General features: G+C 44.7%; 2 protein-coding genes across 3 annotated transcripts in view; both read left to right on the forward strand.

Moving 5' to 3' along the window:
* Window positions 1-5,118, forward strand: part of ldb2a (LIM domain binding 2a) — a 44,405-nt gene extending 39,287 nt beyond the window's left edge. For both annotated transcript variants that reach the window (XM_067247422.1, XM_067247423.1), the window contains exon 9: window positions 3,116-5,118. In XM_067247422.1, the coding sequence (XP_067103523.1) occupies window positions 3,116-3,346 (231 nt within the window). In that variant the 3' untranslated portion in view covers window positions 3,347-5,118. The remainder of the gene's footprint in view (window positions 1-3,115) is intronic.
* Window positions 5,119-5,927: 809 nt separating this feature from the next.
* tapt1a (transmembrane anterior posterior transformation 1a) lies at window positions 5,928-24,389 on the forward strand. The gene is made up of 14 exons (XM_067247106.1): window positions 5,928-6,117; window positions 7,513-7,643; window positions 9,430-9,548; window positions 14,166-14,328; window positions 14,864-14,999; window positions 15,249-15,346; window positions 15,526-15,595; window positions 16,482-16,562; window positions 16,903-17,012; window positions 17,959-18,018; window positions 18,175-18,243; window positions 18,543-18,619; window positions 19,675-19,847; window positions 22,219-24,389. The coding sequence occupies exons 1-14, from the start codon at window positions 5,928-5,930 to the stop codon at window positions 22,533-22,535; spliced, it is 1,794 nt and encodes a 597-aa protein (XP_067103207.1). The 3' UTR covers window positions 22,536-24,389.
* Window positions 24,390-25,081: the final 692 nt, after the last annotated feature.

The following is a 25,081-nucleotide window of genomic DNA, read 5'->3' on the forward strand; positions in this document are numbered from 1 at the left end:
TGGCTATTGTTTTTACTCAGTGGGAAGCAGTGAACTTTGTGCTATGGGTTGGGTTATTCCTCCCATGTCCTTAGAGGTTGGGGTTCTTAATCCACAAAAAGCATATCTCTCCCCTCTGTCCCTTTTCTCTCTCTCTCTCTCTCTCTCTCTCTCTCTCTCTCTCTCTCTCTCTCTCTCTCTCTCACTCTCTCTCTCTGTCTCGCTCTGCCTCTCTCTGTCTCGCTCTTTTTCTCTGTTTGGCTCTGCCTCTCTCTCTCTCTCTCTCTCTGACTTTCTCCCTTTTCCTCTCGCTTTCTTTCTCTCTCTTTTTTCTCTCTCTTCCTCTTTATTCCCTCTTTCTCCCCCCCCCCCTCTTTCTATGTCTTTCCCCTCTCTATTTTCCTCTAACTCTCTACCTTTTCTCTAATTCTGTCTCTATATATCTCTCTCTCATCTTTTTTTTCTTTGCTTCTCTGTCTCTTACCCTCCCTTTTTCAAATTATAATTTTTTTGGATGCACACACAAATACTGCACACACACACACACACACACACACACAACCCTTTTCTTCATCTCTTCCTCTCTCTCGGACAAGCACACCCACAAAAACACACAACTATCCCCCCACACACACACACACTGTCCCCCCCCTCTTTCTTTTCTTAAGAAACACTGCGATGACATGCGTCTTTAAGAGCAGACGCGCTGTGGTAGCATGCTGGGTACATATGTTGCACGCCTGCTGGCTTTGTCTGAGAAGTTGTTCGTTCGAGGCTGAGCAAAAGCCTACGTGAGCCCAATGACAATAAGGAGCGGACCCTCCGAAGGGGAGAGGAGGGAGGAGGGCAGAACGGCGCGGGGGGGGGGGGGGGGGGGGGGAGAGAGAAGCGAGGGGGGTGATGTTACATGTTAAACAGCGCCCTCTAGTGGCTGCTGGACTACAGTGAGGATTTTGGTTCGGATCACCCCTGTGGTGAGGGTTCTGAATGGCTCTAATAGGTCCATATGTTTACGGGGGCAACTTTGATTGGCTGTGGGCCCTGAACTGTTATCGTGTTTTTAAGTGTGACTGGAAAGTGAATGGATAAATATCTGCTGAATGGATTTATTTAGTCCTTTACATCCCGCTTTCTATGTGTCCTCTTCAATCTCTTTGTTAAACTCGTAATTGGTTGGAAATTCCGCTTGTTTAAGTTACTGGCTGAAAAGCTGCAGTCCCCATTTACGTACAGAGACAGTTGTTCCCTACGATGAAAAGAGATTCGTCTGAACCGTCATTAAAGTGCTCTGGTCCAGTCAGTCGAGGGAATTCTTAAGATAATGCTAATGAGATGAGTAGACAAAACGCTATTAATTAGATCACTATTAGCACCCCCTAAAGCTAGTCTCGTCACCAGCTGTTGTCAACCACAGGGCTTTTACTGGCCCAAATTGGCCATAGGTAGGTTGACAGCCATCCTCATAGGAACAGATGGTGAATTCAAGGTTTGTTGGCAATCAGCAAATTTTTTAGCTAATGACTTAATTAGCTATGCAAATTGACAAATCAGTGTGGATATTGTCATTTAGTCAAAAAGCTCACCTAAATTAATTAGCGTGATTAAGGCGTAGTATGATGTAGTGGTGGTGGGGGGGGGGGGGGGGTGAAGAGAGCCTTGTCTTTTCTCTTAAGTAAACAAACTGGCCCCATGGATCTTCTCTCTTCAAACTTGTGTATCTGAGTGTGTGTGTGTGTGTGTGGCTGTGCCTGTGTTTCTGTGTGTAATTGTGTTTGTTGGTGTGTGTGTCTGTGCCGTGCCTGTCTTTGTGTTTATGTGTGTACCTATGTATGTTGTTGTCTGTGTGTGTGTGTGTGTGTCTCTGGTATAACTGTGTTTGCTTGTGTGTGTGTGTGTCTCTGGTATCACTGTGTTTGCTTGTGTGTGTGTGTGTGTCTCTGGTATAACTGTGTTTTCTTGTGTGTGTGTGTGTCTCTGGTATCACTGTGTTTTCTTGTGTGTGTGTTGAGGAATGCGGAAAGCTTCAGCTCTCCAGCCACGTGGACACACATGAGCAGTGAAGCGAGCGCTCCATTTAACTGTGAGGCTTCGTCCCAGGGTCCAGTGGATGGTGGAGGGCAGAGCTGTTCCACAACAAGAGATTCACACAACAGTCTCCACGTACATGACGCAATCAGTCACATCACAAATCCAAACCAATCAATCATCTATTGTCTCACGTATTCTTTAGGTGCCGTCCATACCCCAATGCTGTAAGCGTTAGCCTACGTGCTAGTAACAATCACCAAACACAGTAGTGCAACCAGTTAGCTTCGACCCTGAGCTCTTCAGATGAGCATCTAATCTGAAGGGTGCTGATCAGGACCCATCCAGAGTGACATCATGTCGAAGACGTCTCCAGGGGATGAGCTCGGCCAGGCTCAGCTACCACAGCCAAGCTGACAGACATCTGTACCAGCAACATCCCCTGCCACGACCAATAACAAACAAGCTCCGGGGGGTCATCACTTTGAAATATGTCTTACATGATTAGTATCGATTGAGAAGGCGGGGAGGCAGGGAGCTAGCTACGAAATGGGCGAGTTTCATTTGCGGAGAGTGGCCGCACAGAGGGTTCGGATTTACTGAATAGGCTACACACAGCCACAGGTAGAAGTGCTTCTGAATACGCTTTCTAGATAAACAAACTAACGCGCCAGCAATGGGCCAGCAGCAGAAGTAACACATAAACCGGGTTCGAATGTTTGCGTTAGTTTTACCTATGTGAGTTTAATGATCTATTAGCAGTTTTAGCGCTAGGAAACTGATGGAACAGTCAGCCATTCTGGAACCTTTCCCCTGGCAATGCCCAGTTCTGTAGGGACAGCCAACATCTGGTGAGGGTGTGTCGTTTATCACCCAATATAATTATCACGATAACCCATAAACTTGAAACTGAAATATATGGTTCCGTTATTTGTTGCCTAGGGCTGTTCTAATTGTCTCTCATCTTCACTTCGTCTCGTATCATCTTACAATTACTGCAGTGGACTGTCATCAGTAGGCCTACTCATTTTGTTGTTTTTTGTTGTTGTTTTTTTTCCACTGTACCAACTTTTAACTCTTCCCTCTCCGTCGCTGTGTCGTGTTTCAACAGGACGTGATGGTGGTGGGTGAGCCTACCTTGATGGGCGGCGAGTTCGGCGACGAAGACGAGCGTCTGATCACGAGGCTGGAGAACACGCAGTACGACGCCACCAACGGCCTCGACGATGAGGACGATTTCAACAGCTCACCGGCGCTCGGTAACAACAGCCCATGGGCCACCAAGCCCCCTAGCAACCAGGACAGCAAGCCCGAGAGCACAGCGCCTCAGCCCTCTCAGTGAGAAACGCAAAAAGAAAAAAATGAAAGGATAACAAGTCCGAACAAGTCTAGATTCGGCCTACCCCGTGGACTTTACCCATTTCGCACACTAGGGCAGACTCCTCTGACCTCACCCATTTTCAGAAATTAAAGCTTGTTGGTGACATTCTAGACCTCTGGTCGATGGTGTCACGCTCATTAGGCCTACAACCAAAATACCAGGACAATTCGTCTCTGAATCACTGTCAAATCCTGGAGATGCTACTAACTGATGACATTGCACAGCAATATCCACAATGACAAAGACTACTTTTTTCACGGAGATGCATACAGGCTGTATGCACCAATGAGATAAACTATGGAGGGTGGCCATTTTCCCCAATAAAGCCTCAGCTGGAATGCCCAGAGAATGACACAAAGTCTGAGCTTGCTTTTATGGACATATTCTCAATTCTTGAACTTTACCTGTAGCGGTCTACTGTGTGTATGCTCTTTTGACCTGTAGGTCATGGCCATTGTATGACAGATGACCAGGGAAGTAATAGGAAAAAAAACAAAGACTGAGATTCTCTTTTCAGAGCAACAGCTTCAACGAAAGTGAACCGGTAAGGTTTTCCACAGCCAACATGCATTGGCGATCACCGAATCTCTGTCCCAAACATTAGCATTTTTATTGGAAATTCATTTGGGTGTTGGTTTGTTTATGTTGCTGTTTTTATTTTTTCCTTCAAAATTTCCAATTAAACAGAAACAGACTCTTTCACCACTATGGACTTGTTTTAAATGGAGAAACTGGTGCCCTGGGATTGCTTTTCCGAATTACTGCAGTCGTTGCAGATTGTGATTTCATGCAAACCTGTTCAATTGTGTTTGTAGTCTATTGGTGTTATTTTGCCTCTCCCAGAATATTTTGCCATTACATTGTAATTTTTGCCAATCAGTACTATATGTGACTTTGCTAAGAGACACCAATGCATTAAGGTTGATTTTGTTTTCCTATTTGGAATTTGAATTTTTCCCTTTAATGACCTACTCCCAAACTGATATTCTAAAGCTTTTCCTGCATGATTTATATATTTTTGTTTAATATATGTACTTTTTGAGAAACTTTGGTCCAGTTTTTATTTGGTTCATCAGTTTGGGAACACTGTTACAAGGTTTGTAGCTCTGTATATAGAGGTGTGACCTGTTTTATCCACTTCAAATAACCACTGAGACTATTTTGTACATGGCAGCTGTTTTGACAAGCTTTCTGCAGGGATTTCAAATTTCTATAGAGCTACTTGGATGCTGGTTGTATGTCTGAACAATGTAAAGTCAGCTCACATCCTCAACAATCCCAGAATCCAACTCAGCAACTAGAACTTGCTTTTGACAACAACCTTTATTTATATCACGTGTATCTCTTTGGTCTACGAAATATAAAAAATATAACCGCATATCCTACAGTAAGATACAGCGAAAACCAGCACCCACAAATCTCTAAAGAAAGTATTTGAAATCCCTGATTTTGTGTTCTTCATTTAACTCAGACTAATTAATACTCCCTGATCTCCGAGACTCACTGGTTGGATTTGGTTTCTCAACGTCCAGAAGACAACAGTGGATGTCTTTATACATTTGGATCTTTGTGTATTTATTTGTGCATTTGTAAGGAAGCCAACACATTTCTGAATAGGTTTGAGCTGGTATTATTAGTGCTCTGCACATTTGTACATTATATAGCAGAGATGTTTTGTGTCATATCTGATGTCTGGTATGTATGCTTTGCCATTATGTGTGCCAATAAACAGTGCTTACAAAATTGGCTGAATTTGTTTCTGAATATAGGCCGACTGTATACAATTAACACTGTTTATCAGCGTTATGTTTAACGATCTAGTCTGTTTTGTTTTGTAAAATAGTTTAAACGCTGGACGAAATTAGCCTGCAAATGTAAATAATTAGCATTTTAGGGTCTGAAGGGCAGGGTCATGATTGATGCCTGTGGTTGTCTTTCATTTTTGGAGCAACATAAGTGTTAAAAGCGTTGCCATGTTGACACAAATAACGATATATCGTGGAGTATTTACTTTTAAAATGGTAATGTGTTTGTTATTGTATTATATTCAGGTTATGGCCTTATTATTGATTAGGCCTAGGCTATTAGATTCAAGGTGAAATTAGATGGTGATCGTTAAGTGGGACTTTGTCGCCATCACGTGGATTTCAATTTACATTCCAGACAGGTTCCAAATAAGACATTATAGGCTAACGTTACATTCAAATAAAAACATGTTTTATCAAACTGTTCTGGCTTTTACTGTAGGTTAGGCCTATATGTGGTTTTATTATAATCAGTGAAGAAAGCCTTTACTTTGCCGTTACAAAATTTAGAAAGCATGTCTATGTGATTAGTTATGATATTAAACGTTTCCTGTCCGGGGATGCTAACCAGCCTATTATGTTTACCTGCATTTCATTTCTTTTGAGCTACAGTACAGTGTGTTTGTGGTAATTAATTGTTTACTTTCTGGCCCACTGAGCGAGAATGTGATGACGTTGCTTTGGTCCACATCAACACAACGACGCTCGTTTCACTGCCACAGCAGGGCAAAGTGAAGATGGCGGACTCGTTGGGGACCGGGCTGTCAGATAAAAAAGAATCCGAAATTAAGGTCAAGAAGAAGGAAAACCTGTTGTGGGATGATGCACGGAGGTCTGGTAAAATCGGTATTACTCCAGATCTGCCGGAAACGTTAGGGTTTTATGATATAAATGCTGTCAGGCGGGAACAACAACGCGATCTCTCAGGTACAGTACAGTAAATTATCTTGCTAGCTAGCAGCTAGGTGAAACCTGTCTAGTTTACTAACGTCCCAGACCGCTTAATTGTTATCTATGGCGCAAGGGAAAGTAAGATAATTATCTTGAAATATGTACGTGCGTGCGAAGAAGGTATGGGTAGAACAGAGACACTAATAGTGTCTAAAACGTGCTAGTAGTAGTTCTCATCATGTACTATACAGCGCCTTGGCTTAATCAGACTGAGTGGAGCTAATCACGTCATCTGAGAATGACGGAGCTGTCAGCGTCTAACCAACTTGTGACCTGTCTTCCAATACTAGAAAGCTGGCAAAATAGCGTTTTATAGCTTCAATTTATACGCTATCCTGTCAACGTACACGGCTTATAAAATATGTCGTTGTATTGACTGAAAGATGTATGTGTGTCCATTATTTAATCTGGCGATTGTGTGTGTGATTGAATGACAATTGCGCTTTTTATTGGGAAGTTGAAAGGGAGATATAGCTCAGTTAGGCTAAATAGCAAGCAATGCCAGTGTTCAATAGTTCTCGCAGTATTGGGTACAGCAATTTCGAAGAACGGGTTAATATTTCACTCAGCTGCAGATAGCTGGCTTCCAATGTCATTATCACACTTACGAAGGATGGCTATTGATAGCTAGTTAGCTAACTTGTTGAACCTCCTTGCCCGCTCAATGTTGTTGTTCGGCTTGCTTTGAGAGACGTGTATAAAGTTATTGTAGCTAGTAGAGGCAAGCTAACGTTATCGCGCCAAAATGAAACACAAAAGTTGTAAAAAATCATTCCACATTACAGAATCTGTCAAAATATACTTTATTATCTTTGGAGATGGCTATTGTGTTATATATGTGATGCATGGCATGTTTGACAGTTTGTCAATGTATCAGGTCAATTGGAAAAGATAGAATGACAGTATGGGGTCATTTCGGGTAACGTCCTTACTTTAGCGAACTTCATCTAGTTTAATAAAGGGGGCGCTTTTTCCCAACAGCAGAAAATATCTGTTGACGCCACATTGAGCAACACAAGTGTAGATTTGTGTAATGCTGTATCATTTTAGTCCCATTTTAAAACAAATAATGCTTTTGTGTTCATGTCATCACGTAAATAGTTTAGTTTATAGACTGAAAATTGGTAGGCTATTTCTCACCAATGTTTTCAGTATACTTCTACTAAGTAGGCCTACTGTCTGAAAATATCCATTGTCTGGGCATTACAGATTTCTCCACTATCTATACATACAACACCACAGTATACAGTAGCATTTTGTAGAAAACACTTCCACGGACAGCCATTGTACCAGCCAGCCGTGTGAGGTAGTGCGAGACAATAGGCGGGTGGTAACACAGCGTAAGTAACTGTTGTCATAATGTTATTCCAGATCCGTCGCTGGGGCGCTTCATGTGTGCGGAGCTCACGAGAGGCTACTTCCTGGAGCGTAACGAGGCAAAGTACACGGAGCGCAGAGAGCGCGTGTACACGTGCATGCGCATTCCCAAAGAGCTGGAAAAGGTACAGGACAGTGTGGTCCCTCAGGGGAACCCCTATGAACTCTCTCTCTCTCTCTCTCTCTCTCTCTCTCTCTCTCTCTCTCTCTCTCTCTCTCTCTCTCTCTCTCTCTCTCTCTCTCTCTCTCTCTCTCTCCCCTTTTCTCTCTCTCTGTTTCACACACAGAGCGAGAGCTGTGACACACACACATTCACACACACACACACACACACACACACACACACAGCGAGAGCACTAACAGACACAAGCACCTATACCATGTACAAACACACACACACGCATCAGCTCACAAAGGTCAGTTCAGAACTGTTTGCTGATAATGTTCTGATAATGTTGGTGACAAACATAGCATTGGTGTTTCTTGTGAAACGTGTTAATCATGTTTTGTCATGCTGACAGTTGGAGGACCAGATCTTTAATTATAAATTAGAACGTATCAAGACTTATTATGAATTAAGCGCTGTTGTATGTTTTTTATGTTTTCAGTAAAGCCACTAGGGGGTGGTATTGAAGTATTATTTACAATAGGGTGAAACGTTGGAATTTAAAAAGGAAAACAACAAGTGAATACTTTAAATTCCAATACTTAATTTATGTTCCTTCAAGCTGAAAAATTTGAAAGATTTATTCCAAATTATTAAGTAAAATAGACCACACAATCCCAGTGTTTTACATCTTCGGATCCCATTCCCACCCTCAGAAATTCCAGAGGCAATTGAACAAACGTCTTTCAGCATGCAGGCTGATCTACAGACTAACTCCAGCCCTTATTGGCTAGCCTGGTTAGTCAGGGCATTCCAAAACCAGGGGACCAGGAAATGTGTGTTCAAACAAACAGCGTAATGACCAACAGCTTACAAAGCCCCGCCATCGGCCAATGAAACAGTATCTTTGTTACTCGCTCACCCAGCCCCCCCCTGGAATCAGGAAGTGTTGTTACAGCAGCAGCTGGTTTTTACTAAGGAGCTCGTAAGGTTAAGGCACGCTGGAACGGGGATATCTTTATGATCCCTCTCCTCATTGGAAAATGGCTGCACTGTTCCATTTCCTGTTTGAGAAGGTAGTATGTTTGTATGGATTTCATAGTTTACTTATTGTAAGTTGCTCTGGATAAGAGCGTCTGCTAAAAAATGACTAAATGTACATAGTTTAGGAGTGATAATTTGCTTTTGACCTTGAAGTCGATATCTAGTTTTGGAAGATTTAATTATTTTTATGTAGGACTAACCTGCGAATTGTGAAGTTCAGATTATTATAAAAAATACCAATTACATGTCAGAGAGAACATAATAAAATGCTGGGAAGGTTTTTTTTCGTAAATATTCATCCTAAAGTTGTTGGGTTTTTTGTTGACTGTCGTCAGTTGGTAAAAACCAGTGGTTCAAGTCTAGAGTGTGATGTTGACAGACTGATGGTAGCACCCAGGATAGGAACACAAACACTGAACACAACCAGAAGAGATGATCAGGGTGCACTTACTGAAACGTTGATGCCAGATTATGTTTATGTTTTGAAACTACATTTAAAACTTGTCACACATTCGATCTGAATGGCTAATAATATGTTTGAATGCTGATTCATTGTTAATGGTATAAAAATGACAACCCCCTCCTCCTACGATTCTCAACTTACTGTACCCAATCCCCCTTCCATACACCCACACACACACTCCCCTCCCCACACACACACACACACACAGTCTCCCAGTGGAACCATGCAGGCCTCTCTTTGTGTCTCTCACCCCTCGTCAGCATGGTGTGTGACCCGCGGCGTTGTGTTTGTGTTGCAGCTCATGATCTTTGGCTTCTTCCTGTGTCTGGATGCTTTCCTGTACGTGTTCACCCTGCTGCCCCTCAGAGTCCTGCTGGCCCTGCTTAGAGTCCTCACCCTGCCTTGCTGCGGCCTCCGGTGAGAACACACACACACACTCACTCTCTCTCACACACACACACACACACACTCACTCTCTCTCACACACACACACACACACACACACGCACACACACTTACTCTCTCACACACACTCACTTACTCTCTCTCTCTCTCTCTCTCTCTCTCTCTCTCTCACACACACACACACACACACACACCCATGATGATGATGATAAATATGATGATGAATGTGGAGTGTATCCATGGTGATTAGACTGGATACAGCCACACCAGAGGGTTTCCATGACACCCATGAATCAGAAGCTAACCTACCTCACACTTTTAGATTCCAGATGTACAGTACTGCTCACTGTAAAAGCAGGAAGTGGACTCTACCTCACACTTTTAGATTCCAGATGTACAGTACTGCTCACTGTAAAAGCAGGAAGTGGACTCTACCTCACACTCTTAGATTCCAGATGTACTGTACTGCTCACTGTAAAAGCAGGAAGTGGACTCTACCTCACACTCTTAGATTCCAGATGTACAGTACTGCTCACTGTAAAAGCAGGAAGTGGACTCTACCTCACACTCTTAGATTCCAGATGTACTGTACTGCTCACTGTAAAAGCAGGAAGTGGACTCTACCTCACACTCTTAGATTCCAGATGTACAGTACTGCTCACTGTAAAAGCAGGAAGTGGACTCTACCTCACACTCTTAGATTCCAGATGTACAGTACTGCTCACTGTAAAAGCAGGAAGTGGACTCTACCTCACACTCTTAGATTCCAGATGTACAGTACTGCTCACTGTAAAAGCAGGAAGTGGACTCTACCTCACACTCTTAGATTCCAGATGTACAGTACTGCTCACTGTAAAAGCAGGAAGTGGACTCTACCTCACACTCTTAGATTCCCGATGTACAGTACTGCTCACTGTAAAAGTGACTCCCATAGGCAGCCAGTACTACATGTTAGTATAAAAATATACAGTGCAGTCCTAGAGAGTTCATCATGTTAGTGGAGCAAAGATCACCCTGTAGTAAGCATGAAAGGGCAGCTTCAGCCACGACAAGCTGCCGCCAGCCAATGAGAACTGTTGTGCTTCTCCTACTCTTCTTCTTTATTGGATAACGATAAGACCACAGTAATGCATGTCCTGTTTTTGACTACAACAATCACACAATGTGATGTTCTATATGAAAAAAAAAAAAAATCTTAGTGGTTACAACACTAAGTTTAAAGTGTCGCTCCACACACTACGATACGACGACAACACAACATTAGGTACAGCAGGCCTACAGTATCTCCCACAGCAAACCCAGGACTCTCCCTGTGTTGTGTGGCTTCCCTCCATGCAGAGCTCATGTCTGCCCGTACTGCAGGAGGAGCAGGTACGTTCCCCTGAACGCCTCCGGCTTCGTCCTGATTGGACGCTTCACCCCACCCACCATCGTGTCTGTTACTGTTCAGCTGAGTGTTGTGTTCATGCTCCATTCTAAAGCCATGAGCCATCCACAAGGATTCTCTGAAAAACCCCCTCCCCCTCATAGCTAAGGGTCAGAAAACAGGCTAATTAATTAAAATGTATTCATTTTTAATAGTAATCATTTGTTCTTTTATCAGACGCTTTTATCCAAGGCGCTGAGTACTGGGGGAGGGGGATTTTAACCTGCGATCTTTTGATCTGCAGTCAAATGCTCTAACCACCCGTCAGCCGCTAAAAATCAAAAGGGATTATCAACAAGCTACGCTTCAATCTGAGACATATCTAATGGCCATTTTATAGGTGGCTAATTCACAGATATGATGAGATTAGGAGGGACTGCTCTGTTAATGTTGGGTATTAGTTATCACTGCAGTATAAATGTCAGTGGTCACGCCTTTTGGGTGTAATATCATGTCAGATAGTGAGAGAAAAAGAAGGGGGAGTAGTAGCTGGTTGAAGAATCGCTTCTGGCTTCGTCAAAGCGCTGAGCTAGCTAGCTGGCTGCAGCATGTTGATTGGCTGTCCTCAGAAGACTGCAGCGACAGATGGTTGTGCTGTCAGTGCTTCCAGTCATGCGTTCAATCACCATTACAGAACATGAGAGAGTAAATAGATTGTTATGCTTGGAGAACTTCGCAATGAAAGTGTTTAATGGAGGAGGGAGTCAGGTGGCTGAGCGGTTAGGGAAGCGGGCTAGTAATCATAAGGTTGCCAGTTCGATTCCCGGCCGTGCAAAATTACGTTGTGTCCTTGGGCAAGGCACTTCACCCTACTTGCCTCGGGGGGTATGTCCCTGTACTTACTGTAAGTCGCTCTGGATAAGAGCGTCTGCTAAATGACTAAATGTAATGTAAATGTATGTAGGAGCTCATATTTCTGTGGGACTCATGCTGAACGTCAGGCTGAACCATACTATTTAGATTCAGAGATGGGACGAAGTACAAATACTTTGTTACTATACTTAAAAATAAATGTTTTGAAAAAAAAAACAAATTCAAAACTTTTTTTAAGGTTTCTAAATATTTTGTGGAAAGAAGTTTCAATTATTATTTTTTTTATCATTTCAAAACATTTTGGGGCAAGTTTTTTTTTTTTTGAAAGGTTGGAAGATATTTTGGGAAAGAAAGTAAAAAAAAAAAAGTTTGCATCATTCGTGAGTACTTCATGAGGACTTTACTATACTCTATTGTCTGCTCTGCTTTAATCTACTCTGTTTTAGGCTTATCTGTTCTCCTCTCTCCTCTCCTTTCACTGTGTATAAAAAAAAGGTTGAAAGATTGAGAGAGAAAAAAGAAAAGTACGTTATGGAGGCTGTTCCCCCAGAACCTCCTGGCCTCTATTAGAGGCTGTTGGTCACCCAGCACAGGGCTGGTGCGACTGGAGCCCTACTGGCCTCTGCTGATGGTGCTGCTTGGCCTTCATGCTCGTCAGCAGGGCGCTGAAGCATCATTGACTGACCTTTACAGAGACAGACTTCCCTCGAGCCCCCCTCCAAACACTCCACAACACACACATCTGTCTGTCTCCTACACACACACACACACACACTCTCTATGTCACTTTCTTTGCCTCCCCATTTCCTCGCTCTTCAGTCACTCTCCTACTCTGTCCTCCACTCCTCTCTCTCTGTCTCTCTTTGTCTCATCCCTCCCTCTCTTCCCCTCTCCTTCTCTTCTCTCTTCAGTCACTCTCCTACTCTCTCTCTCTCTCTCTCTCTCTGTGTTTCACACATACACACACACACACACATAGGATGTGCTGTTGGCCGGTTCAAGCGTTTGTCAGCTGTGGTGAGCTATCGGATGCACTGGCCTGGTGCTGGTGTCAGGTGAGAGGGTGGCACAGGCCTGGCTCACAGACAGACCACAGGGGGCGCCAGCTATGGACTCCCACAGCAACATCAGTGTCGCGTTAGGGGTCAGCCACTTCCTGTCTCAGTAGGTGGTGGTGTGCCACTCTTCACCACTAGAGGGGGCTAGCATTCAAGGAATATTTTTTTCATTGTTTACTTCTTGATGGTGGATTTAACGTGACATTTTGTCTCAGTCACTCCATACGGCCCAGTGCAACACAAAGAGAGCTTCGTTATACCCAGATGACTGTCACATCCTCTCCAATCTGTGTGTGGTTCAAGGCTCAGGTGATGCCTGTGTCTCACACACACATTAATGCTCACACGCACACACACACACACACACAGCAATTTCGAAAATCAACCAGGCACTTGCTGAAATCAAGCATCTCAATCAACAGCTAGCTAACTCCACATTCCCTCCAGCTGATGCATGGGCATGGACTGTGCTAACAGCATGCTACTGTAGTGTACCAACGTAGTGTACAATTATAGTGTATTAGCTTAGTGTACTAGTATAGTGTACTAGCTTAGTGTACTAGTATGTGTTAAGGAAGTGGATAGGTGTGAAGGTTTTTTCTCAAATCAAATCACATTGCTGTCCAATATCATACAGTAGAAATGTAACAGTAATTAATGTAACACTGTAAACAGTCCCTATTGTAACACCTTATACCTTAATGTTTACACTTGTATTTAGTCCTTAAAGTCACAAAGTAGTCGTCAAACCTTCCCCCCCTCCCATGTAAATAAGCTTATACGATTTTTCATACATTTTACTGCTAGCTGAAAATAATAATAAATGAACAGATACACCTGTAATTAGGTTGTTAATCTCACCCTAACATGCCCTTTCAGCCACTCAGCATCCTCTTTTTATCTGCTGCAGACTTCTGATTGGCTCAAGTTGCCGTCTGTCATTTCCATGTTTTAATGTTACCGTTGAGTTCCCCACTGCACGTTCCATATCCACTGAGGCTGATCACAGCTGCTCTGATGTACTGGCACATTTCCTGTATGTTCACTCTGTGTTCAGCTAACCTAGGTCACTGACTTCTGATGTCATTAAGCTGCTAATATCCCTCCCGGTATTGGCCTTTTGTAATGCATGAAGCTGTCAGTCAACCATATTCATTACAACAGTAGTTAGACAGGTAATAAAAATTGTGTTTAAGATCCTACCGCAGTATTGTAACGTTGTTTGTTTGTGTGTGTGCATGTGTCTGTGTGTCCTTACCTGTGTGTGTGTGTGTGTGTGCGCGCGCATGTGTGTGTGTGTATGTGTGTGTGTGCGTGTGTGTGTGCGCCCAGCAGCTCGCGGCTGCTGCAGCCGGCCCAGGTGTGTGACGTCCTGAAGGGTCTGATCCTGTTGCTGTGTTACTCCATGATGCACTACGTAGACTACTCCATGATGTACCACATGATCCGGGGCCAGTCCGTCATCAAGCTCTACATCATCTACAACATGCTAGAGGTACGGGGACTACATTACCCATGATGCACTAGTCACTACCCTCGATCCTCTACAAACTACCCATGATCCTCTGTACGCCTGGTTCCCACTGTTGTGTATTTTGATGGCCCAGTCCGCAGAGGATGGTACCTATATACGACATGCTCGTATATAGGTACCAAAGTTATTGAGTTAACCATAATTCTACCTTACCTCTTCAAAAAGCCTCCTCAGTGGATCAGGCTTGACTGACAGTGTCACGTTCAAACCCCGCTTAACTGTGGCTGTGCCGTCTGTGTAACTGTGGCTGTGCCGTCTGTGTAACTGTGGCTGTGCCGTCTGTGTAACTGTGGCTGTGCCGTCTGTGTAACTGTGGCTGTGCCGTCTGTGTAACTGTGTAACTGTGGCTGTGCCGTCTGTGTAACTGTGTAACTGTGGCTGTGCCGTCTGTGTAACTGTGGCTGTGCCGTCTGTGTAACTTTGTAACTGTGGCTGTGCCGTCTGTGTAACTGTGGCTGTGCCGTCTGTGTAACTGTGGCTGTGCCGTCCCTGCCAGGTGGCTGACCGTCTCTTCTCCTCCTTCGGCCAAGACATCCTGGACGCGCTGTACTGGACGGCCACAGAGCCCAAGGAGAGGAAGAGAGACAGCCTGGGGGTCATCCCTCACTTCCTCATGGCTGTGTTCTACGTCTGTATCCTTCCTGGGGTGAAAGGTTGTCCGCTCTCTCTCTCTTGCCTGTTTAGTGTTTTTTATTTTATATTTTTTGCAACTTTTATTATTATTAGGACAGTAGGAGATAAGACATGAAAGCAGAGAGAGAAAGAGGTGGGGGAAGTAGTCGGAATCTAACCCTTAATGCTATGTTCTTACCGGGTTGAGAGACTTGGAAACACAGCCTGTTTAGTGTGTTATCTTCCTTCAGCCTCACTCTTCCCTTCAGTCCTGCATTCCATCCTCATCATGGTCCAAGCCTCCACGCTCAACGTAGCCTTCAACTCCCACAACAAGTCTCTGCTCACCATCATGATGTCTAACAATGTGAGAACTCACACGCACACACACTCTCACGCATGCACACACACACTCTAGCACACACAGACTCGCACCCACACACCGTAGCGGAGTGCTGTCTTCCTTTATCACTTTCCTCATTATTATGGGATGTAAACGTGTCATCATTTATGACGTCCTCCTTTTCTCTATCCGTGCGTGTGCAGTTCGTTGAGATCAAAGGAAGTGTGTTCAAGAAGTTTGAGAAGAACAACCTGTTTCAGATGTCTAATAGTGGTAAGTTGACAAACTTATAAACACATCTCATCTTACATTTACATTGAGTCATTTAGCAGACACTCTTATCCAGAGCGACTTACAGTAAGTACAGAGAATGTAAGATCGGGAATCGAACCGGCAACCTTCTGATTAATAGCCCGATTCCCTAACCGCTCACCCATCTGGCTCATCATCTTGTGTAAGTGATGAGTTCTGGCATGCAAAGACATATCCTGTTGCTAAGTGTTCGACTCGGAGCAGCCCTAAGGTGATAATACTAACAGTAGGATGTCAGGAATTGATTTGATGTCTCCTTGATGTCGTTTTACGGATCACTGATGCCTTTTGAAGCGGTAATCAGCGCTGTTTATTCAGCTTTGATAAGAGAGAAGAGATACTGTATGGTTTTAATGCATTCAGAATGAGTGTGTTTCTGCTCGAGGCAGTGTGTTTCCTCCCAGTGTGTTTTCCTCTCTGCTGCTCTTCTTCTGCTGGAATGAAAGGACCCAAAATAAGACAAATTAATTTCTTTTTTCGCCCGTGCAATTTGCTCCCGTCTTTAAAGATCACCCATTTGGAGAGTTGCTTTCCGCAGGCTGCATCACACTTTTGAAAACCCGAGACTTGTTTACTGTCCAAAGGCTTTCACAAGGCCAGTGTTTTAGAATTCTACAGAGCCGTTCTAAATCAGCGATTCCCAACCTGTGGGTTGTGGCCGCTAAGTGTAAAAGGTCGGGAATGGCTGCTCTAAATATACTGTTGACTCAAATGATGTGCGCTTCCAATCATCGATCTTCTGCTTGTACTTTCTCTATGCACCATTTATACGGCGCTTTTGTACAAAAGCCGTCTGCTAAACAAATAAAATGTAACTTAAAGTAAAATCATCGATTTTTCTCCTCAGACATCAAGGAGCGCTTCACTCACTACGTTCTCCTGCTCATCGTGTGTCTCAGAAACATGGAGCAGTTCGCCTGGAACCAAGGTAACTGAAACTTTTGCCTGGTTCTGTATCACCTTGGGACAAGATGATCCTTCTAAATGCCTTTCACACACTAGTGGAGAGGATAGTGAGGGGGGCAGGGCCACAGTGGAGAGCTAGCTACTGGCAGTAAAGAGATGTTAGCTACGGTCATGATGCTAACATGCTAACCTGCTGACTACTAACACGACTGGTGCTACTGACTAGCGATGTTACGATAGCTAGTATTAAGGAGTGTTGTGTACGTCGATTTGTATAACAGCGTTTGTTAAATGAGTAATTTTTGTATTGTAAATGTACGCGTTAAGTGCAGCCTATGGGATCTGTGTGTGTGTGTCTCCAGACCACCTGTGGGTGTTACTCCCAGACGTCTTCATGGTGATCAGCTCAGAAGTTGCGGTCGACATCGTCAAACACGCCTTCATCACCAAGTTCAACGAGATCACCGCAGACGTAAGCTCCCATATTTAATCAGAAGGCAGATAAGAACCGCACAAGGCATGGACCATTCTCACCACTTGAGGATTAGGATTTCTATAATATTTTTTCAATTACAGTTCATTTTATTCACACTTTCCCGTCGAAAGACATGACCCTTTTATGAATCTCGTGTAGAAACTTTTAATTCATCAGAGTTAATTGAATATAATTCTAATTGGCCTGTGGTGAGGAGGAGAAGGTCTCCCTCGCGGTTGGAGACAGCAGGAGGAGAATCGAGGCTGTTCTTCTGGGAGGGTCTGCTCTCGTCAGAGGGATTATTCAGTGTTTGGGCCTGGCTGGATTTCACGGTGGCTTAGTCTGTCGGAGCGGTGTTCAGTGTGAAGCCAGCCGCCATCCGTCTCTGCTGGGAGCCTTTTCCTTTTGTAGCCTGTGATGGTTCCTCTCCTCCCAGCTCCAGTTCCCAGCCCTGCTCCAGAACAATAACACTGCAGATTACATCCTGTGCCTCCGGGACTGTGTGTGTGTGTCCGTGCGTACATGTGTATATCCATGTGTGTGTGTGTGTGTGTGTCCGCTTGTGCGTGTGTGCCAGTGTGTGTGTGTGTATGTCCATGTGTGTGTGTGTGTGTGTCCATGCGTACATGTGTATATCCATGTGTGTGTGTGTTGGGGGGTGTGTGTGTCCGTGCGTACATGTGTATATCCGTGTGTGTGCCCTTGTGTGTGTGTGTGTGTGTGTGCGTGCATCCTTGTGTGCGTGTGGAGGCCGGAGGAGGGGCAGCCCATTGTTAAGTACAGCCTTGCCCACAGCCAACCACATCTCTACACAGCTGACCTCTTCCCTCAAGACTCTGCTCAGTAGTGACTACCTGCACTTGTCTGCCAGGCAATTTTCTACAGTATTGTGTGTGGGTGTGTGTGACAAAGACAGTACATTCAGTTGTTTTCATACCTCCAGGTGTACAGTGAATACCGAGCCAGTCTTGCCTTCGATCTCGTAAGCAGTCGACAGAAAAACGTACGTCCCCCCCCCCCCCCACCCCCCCACCCCCCCACCTTCATAAATAAACCTCCGCCATTATGCACACGCCAGCCTGCGACGTTCCACCCACAGCGTTAATCACAGTGTTTTGTTCGGTGGGTTTAATGAATATGCGTGTGTGTTGATTCGCAGGCTTGTACCGACTACAGCGACTCTGTGGCCAGGAGAATGGGCTTCATCCCTCTGCCTTTAGCAGTTCTGGTGAGAACTACAACATCATCATCATTCATGTCTGCTCTGTTCGCTGTTGGGTGCCGCCGGGTTATGTAATGTTGAATCCTAATTTAAGATCCGCTCTCTAATATACGTTTGTTCATACGAACTGTAATCCGTAGGATTTACGTCTTGCTGTTGATAATGCAACGGCCCAAGCTTTAAAACCTTTTTAACTTTTTTGTCCGCTAACCCTATTTAGGTTATTGATACACAGCACACTGAGCTATAATCCCAGAGCGCGTTGTTATGTCTGCATCCTGAGGTTGTTTTGGATGTTTCCCCAGCTCATCCGAGTGGTGATGACGTCTGTGAAGGTGCAGGGGGCGCTGTCCTACGTCTGTGTGTTCCTCTTCTACCTGGGGTGAGATTCAAACTAAGACATCCCGTCTGCACTGAAAGATGTTAGTCCTTTAGCCAGCTCCTCTCTCCCCCTTCTCTCCCCCACATGGCTGTCATGTTCCCTCCCACCACCCCTCACCTCCCACCACCCCTCACCTCCCACCAGCCCTCACCTCCCACCACCCCTCACCTCCCACCACCCCTCACCAAGAGCTAACAATAGCTGTGCCCCGACCAGCCCCCGTGCCTGGGCAGAGACTGCTCTCGTGAGCCCAGCCCCCTGGGGCCTGGTGGTCCACATACCCACATCAGCATGTCTCTCTGCGTCGGATGTCAAACCCTTCTCACCCTCCCAGAGACCAAGTGGCCGGTCTCAGAATCGGACAGATTCGGAAGGGGTTTGTGTTAATCCGTTGTGCGATGAGACCGCGGATTTGACCCTGTTTTGGGAGCTGTGACCTCTGACCCAGCTGTGACCCTGACTCTGAGCCTGACTCTGGTCCTGACTCTGGCCCTGACTCTGGCCCTGACTCTGGCCCTGACTCTGAGCCTGACTCTGGCCCTGACTCTGAGCCTGACTCTGGCCCTGACTCTGGCCCTGACTCTGGTCCTGACTCTGGTCCTGACTCTGGCCCTGACTCTGGCCCTGACTCTGGTCCTGACTCTGGTCCTGACTCTGGTCCTGACTCTGGCCCTGACTCTGGTCCTGACTCTGGCCCTGACTCTGGCCCTGACTCTGGCCCTGACTCTGGCCCTGACTCTGGTCCTCACTCTGGCCCTGCTGTGTGGGACTGGGGAGGACGGCTCGGGCCGCTGCCAGACTGTTCAGCCCGTGTGAAGCACCAAGCTACTCTGTGTTCACTAGACGTTTACATTACTTTAGGCTCAGCTGTTTCATGTATACATTTATTTATATCTCTACGACTGGATTGTCGAGGAAGCTTGAAAATCAAGCGTTTCACTGTCAGTAACAGTGCGTATGACAACACACTTGAAAGTACTTGATGTTTACACTGTATTTGTAGTTGTTGTTGTTGTTGTTGTTGTTGATACTACATCCTGCTACTTCCTGTCCAGGATGGTGACTCTGAAGGTGCTGAACAGCATCGTGCTGCTGGGGAAGTCCTGTGTGTACGTGAAGAGAGCCAACATGGAGGACAAGTTGTTTGGCCCGCCCGCGCCCCCCCCCTCCTCCTCCTCGTCAGGGAAGACCCCGAGCAGGACCAGGACCAAGTGCCCCGCCCCCCCAGGTAGAGAGGGGGAGGGGCTTTGTGGTGTTGAATGACTCGTGTGTTTCCAACTTTAGGAAGCCCCTGGGGCTTGACACACATACTTACTGTACACACACACACACACACACACATACACACACACACACACACACACACACACACACACACACACACACATACACACACATACACACACACACACACACACACACATACATACACACACACACACATACACACACACACACACACATACACACACACACACACACACACACATACACATACACACACACACACACACATACATACACACACACACACACACACACACACACAGCAGGTGTCAGGTAGGGAGCAGGAGAGGGTTTTCATAGTGTTTTGTCTTATGTATCCTACTTTACTCATGGTTAACCCCATTCACATGATGATTTCCTCTTAGCATCCCAGCCTGCCCATTTTAGCCTCAAGAGAGGAGAGATGTGTTGTGTCAACACAAATAATTGACCCCTGGGGCTTTGTTGAGTGTGTACGTACACACTCAACCAACACACACAGACACGCACACAGTGCTGTAGTTGAATGAGAAATGATGTAACTTTTAACCCTCGTGCTGCCTTCGGGTCACATGACCCAAAGGTTCATAACGAACCATCGTTGTGTTTACCCAATTTTACCCAATACAAAAACAAATAAAAATAATTTTCTTTTAACCATTCCAATGTGGGGGGTCTGAGACAGCCCGACAGTTAAAAGAAAATGCTTCACTTTGTTTTTGTATGAGGTAAATTTGTCGCAATACGACGGTGGGTCACAATGACTGATGGGTCAGAATGACCCGAAGATAACACAAGGGTTAAGTAAAAACACACATGAAGCACCGAAAATGACACACACACACAGGTGCATAAAGAAAAGTTGACTGAAAAATGTTGTCACTTCTAAGTTGAGTGTGTTTGTCTCTGTGTCTGTCGCTGGCTCGACCCGTTGTGTCTGCTGTGCCAAGCTGAGAGCTTTAGTGCTGCGAGGCCTCCACAGAGTGTCACGGCACATCAAAGCTCACCCTCTGGAGGATTCTTGCACAAACCGTTTTCCACAGCACTGCCGTTACTATGTTTAGGATCTCCACGCACTACATGACTATTGAAACATCAATCCGTATTATGTGAGTCAGGACTTACTGAAGCCTGAATGGACAGTCTCTTTCACTTACAGGGCCTGGTGTTGGCATAGTCTGGAACTGGTAGATGGCCGAGTTTGTCAATGTCAATGCCATTCGTAAATTATAATGAAAGATTTAATGAGTTTCGGCAGGGAATCGAACCGGCAACCTTCTGATTAATAGCCCGCTTCCCTAACCGCTCAGCCATCTGACTCTTGATGTCTCTTCCTTACGTCTCACTGGGAAAGCTGCCGTAGAAATTGTGGAAATTGTGGTTCAATTTCATGGACAGGTGAATTAATAGTCAATTTAGTGACTTCCTGAAGCCCTTTACAGAGTAATAACCTACCGGTGTTTACATTTACATTTAGTCATTTAGCAGACTGTCTTATCCAGAGCGACTTACAGTAAGTACAGGGACATTCCCCCCGAGGCAAGTAGGGTGAAGTGCCTTGCCCAAGAACACAACGTTCTGGGAATCGAACCAGTAACCTTCAGATTACAAGCCTGACTCCCTAACCGCTCAGCCACCTGACTCCATGTTACTCGGTGTTGGTCTGACACTGTGTAACAGGATTTTCACGTTGATTCATTATCACTTACTGCTGTTGCAGATCATGGTTTGTTTCGTTCTGCTTTTCTGTGTGAAGCCTTGAATCATTTTCCAGAAAGCCTGCGTGTCTGAATGTAGGGCGGATATCTTCAACCTCATTTGCAGGAACAGAAATGTATTTGGTTAAATGTGTGCACACACACACAGACGGCTGCCCTCTTGGTACTATAAATTGTATTTCAGGATGCGTGTGAATTATGGTGGACCCCCGGGCAGAGTTGCTGTTTCTGTAGAGGAGCTGAAGCAGACATGATCTTGCTACCCTCAACTCCTCTGAATGTGGAACATCATGATTTTTCCTTTTTTCTGTCACTTGATCAGCTTCATGTGGCTGCTCTGTTCTGTGACATTCTTGCTATGAACCCACATTTGAAAGCGATGTTGGCATCAATGTTGGCTAAGTGTATCTTTTACTAAACTGTCCTTTTTGTATTTCTATTTTAAGGCAAGACCAAAAGTACAAATATTTGTGGTTAAACTGTTTCATGAATATGCTACAATCTGTTCTACATTCACTTCGATTGTTCTGAAACCTCAGTTAGGGATGCTGTTTGTGGACTGTGTCTGTTGTGCTAAAACTCTGGTGACGGTTTTTCTGTCTTCGTGCTTTTCAGGTCAAGCCTGGGAAGAAAAGGCCCCCACCAGCCCTGGCACCAACACCACCACCTCCTCCACCTCCTCCTCCATCACCAGCCAACCCACAGCCAGGGCAGAAACATTACCCAGTCCTTCCCAGGCAGCCCCCCTGAGGAGTAAGGACCCTGACCCTGACCTGGAGCCCTCCACCGCCACCCCGTCCCCCTCCACCAGCGAGGAGAAGGAGGAGGAGGAGGAGGAGACGCAGGAAGCCTCTGAACTCAAACCGCAGACCCCCAAGAAGGACCTGCTGGAGATCGACCGCTTCACGATATGCGGGAACCGCATCGACTGAGGTCGACGGGGACTGACTGAGCCGTCTCCCTGACGACCCCTGACCCCAGGGACAACCACTCAGAAGAGACGACGATCCCAAGCCTCCGCAGCCTAGCTCTCAAGGCCACAGTCAGCGTAACGAAGAGTATTTATTTGACATTTAAACAAGTCTGGTAAGTTATTGGGGGCTGGGGAAGGTGTTGAAGCCTTGCCTGCTGAGAGGAGGCACAGTTCAGGGACTCCAGCCGGACTCTCCGGGTGGCAGGTGAAAATGACGTCTGGGCCTGTCAGAGGAACCAGGGACCTGAGGTCCACGTTCTCTCGTAGCTACGCGCCACGGAGACGGAGAACAAAACTTACAGAAGAAAATCCAGAAGACTTTACCTCAGAAGTTAAATCTGGAGCCTTTTTATTGTTTACACAAACATATTCTTTGAAAACCAGTCGTTTGCCAACGGTACCATTTTAGAACAGTCAGTTAGTAGGTGGTGAAAGAGTAAATGACAACATGCTTTTAACTCTCCTTTAATTACATGAAGGACACCTTTCCAGAATACGGATTTTCTTTGCACAAGGTTTTAATCCAAGTAAGTTTCAATGAGTAAAAAAAAAAAAAAGAGCCTAATATAGAGGCTACATTTACAAGGTGATTAAGAGTTGTTTATCCTGAGGACCCTTGTGTGAAGGCCTCTAGGGGTGGGGTTCATCCCATCGACCATCTTCTGGTTTGTCGAGACAATTTGCACTGAAGTACCCTGTTGTCTTAAACACGCTCATAACAGTGAGTTGTTTGGATATTTCCTTTGACATTTTCCGACACTTTTGATGTTTACATACTTTGGTTTTAAGAAGCAATGCCGCCAAAACACGGCGTCATTTCTGACCATGGCGTTTTGAGACCATTTCCGTTGCAATTTTTTGAGTGAAAGCGTCTTGCAATCATCTGGCTTAGCTTTAAATTGGTAAAGTTATGAAATATAAGCTTATGTTTGTAGGCTTATGTTTGCCAACCTATAACAGTGACCAAAAAATAGATCATATTGCAACCCTTTGATTAAAAAACTTGTCAGAATGTAATATTAAATACATTGTTGTACTGACTATAGTGTAGGATTTTATATTCAAATACCGAACCATAAATTCATTACTGCAATGCTGATATCTCTTTTGTTTCAAGAGGAATCAAAGCCACTGCTTGAAACCAGCTAACAGACTAAGCAGAAATGAAGAATTGATGCCAGCATGAAAAAGCACTTTGTGTTTCCTGCTATTTTTAAACCACACTTTGCATTATATGTGGGACTAGTCCCCTAGGTAACTTCACAAGTGTCGCTAGGAGACTAGTCCCCGTGGTAACTTCATGAGAGTAGCTATGACACTGTGTTAAATAATAAGAGGCTATTGTATCTGTTTTATTGTACATAAAGGTTGTTGCATAATAATTTAACATTATGGGTGTCACAGGGTAATGAAAGGGGTTTTTACACTGGTATTAAAGATGCTCATTTTGTGACGTCTTGTAAAGTGTGGCTATTCTCAGAAAGAGGAGGAAGGTTGACAACGGCTGGTTAATGCATATCAGATTTAGTTTGAAGAATAACTGTTTTATTCTTTGCCATTGTAATAATACAGACAGATAGTTATATTTTTTTGAGCTGCAAATTGTAATATTATTTTATTATACAGTATTTTTGTGCATGGAAATTGTCACCACTGAACTTCCTCCTGGTACATTTTCTAGTGTTCTTATGCAAGCAATGATGGAACGGTTCACTTAATTTTCTGTTTGGTTCATAAAGCAACGTTTATATAAAACTGCCCTCCTTTGTGGTATGGACAACAAAAAATCTAATAAAAGTTATTTTATAAGTTCGACCTTTAAGTTAGTCAAATGTGTGCGTCTTTAAAGGGAGGGATGTCAGGCCTACATACTTTCCTCGTCCTACACACACAGTTGGTCAACTGTATTTGTCTGACTGGAACCAGGAGGCAGGGTGATGCAGGGGTGATTAAATAGTGTTTACTTAGCTAATAAGCTGTTACTCGCACAACGATGACCTCACCTCCCATGAAGAGGGCAGTGATTCAGACAGGTAGCCGGTGTATATCCACCTCCATCCAAGCCTGGCTTTGAGGCCTAATCTTCTTACCTCAGGACATCCCCCTGCTCTCCTCTCAGTTTCAGCTTCCAGGAACTGCTCAGGTAGTACTCTCGTTGGAGTCTGTCGAGTAACGGCTAGGGCTGTACACGGTAAACATCCACCAAACATGATGGGTATAGCTTAGTGGTTAGAGCATTTGACTGCAGATCAAGAGGTTGCAGATTCAAATCCCTCCCCTCCATACGGCTCTTTAGATGTAACACTTTCCATGAAGTTTACTTCTATAATTATGTCCTAGTTTTTTAAAATTAAGTAGCCTACACAGACAAAGAAAAATGTTTGTGGTGTTAAAGATATGGAATACATAATCGTACAATTAGCTAAAGATGATTTAACAACACATTCTCTGCTATGTGTCATACTTGACTCCTGTCCTGAGAGAGACCACTGTGTGGAAACACCG

Source organism: Osmerus mordax, chromosome 12 (assembly GCF_038355195.1).
Source record: "Osmerus mordax isolate fOsmMor3 chromosome 12, fOsmMor3.pri, whole genome shotgun sequence".
Taxonomy (NCBI): Eukaryota; Metazoa; Chordata; class Actinopteri; order Osmeriformes; family Osmeridae; genus Osmerus; species Osmerus mordax.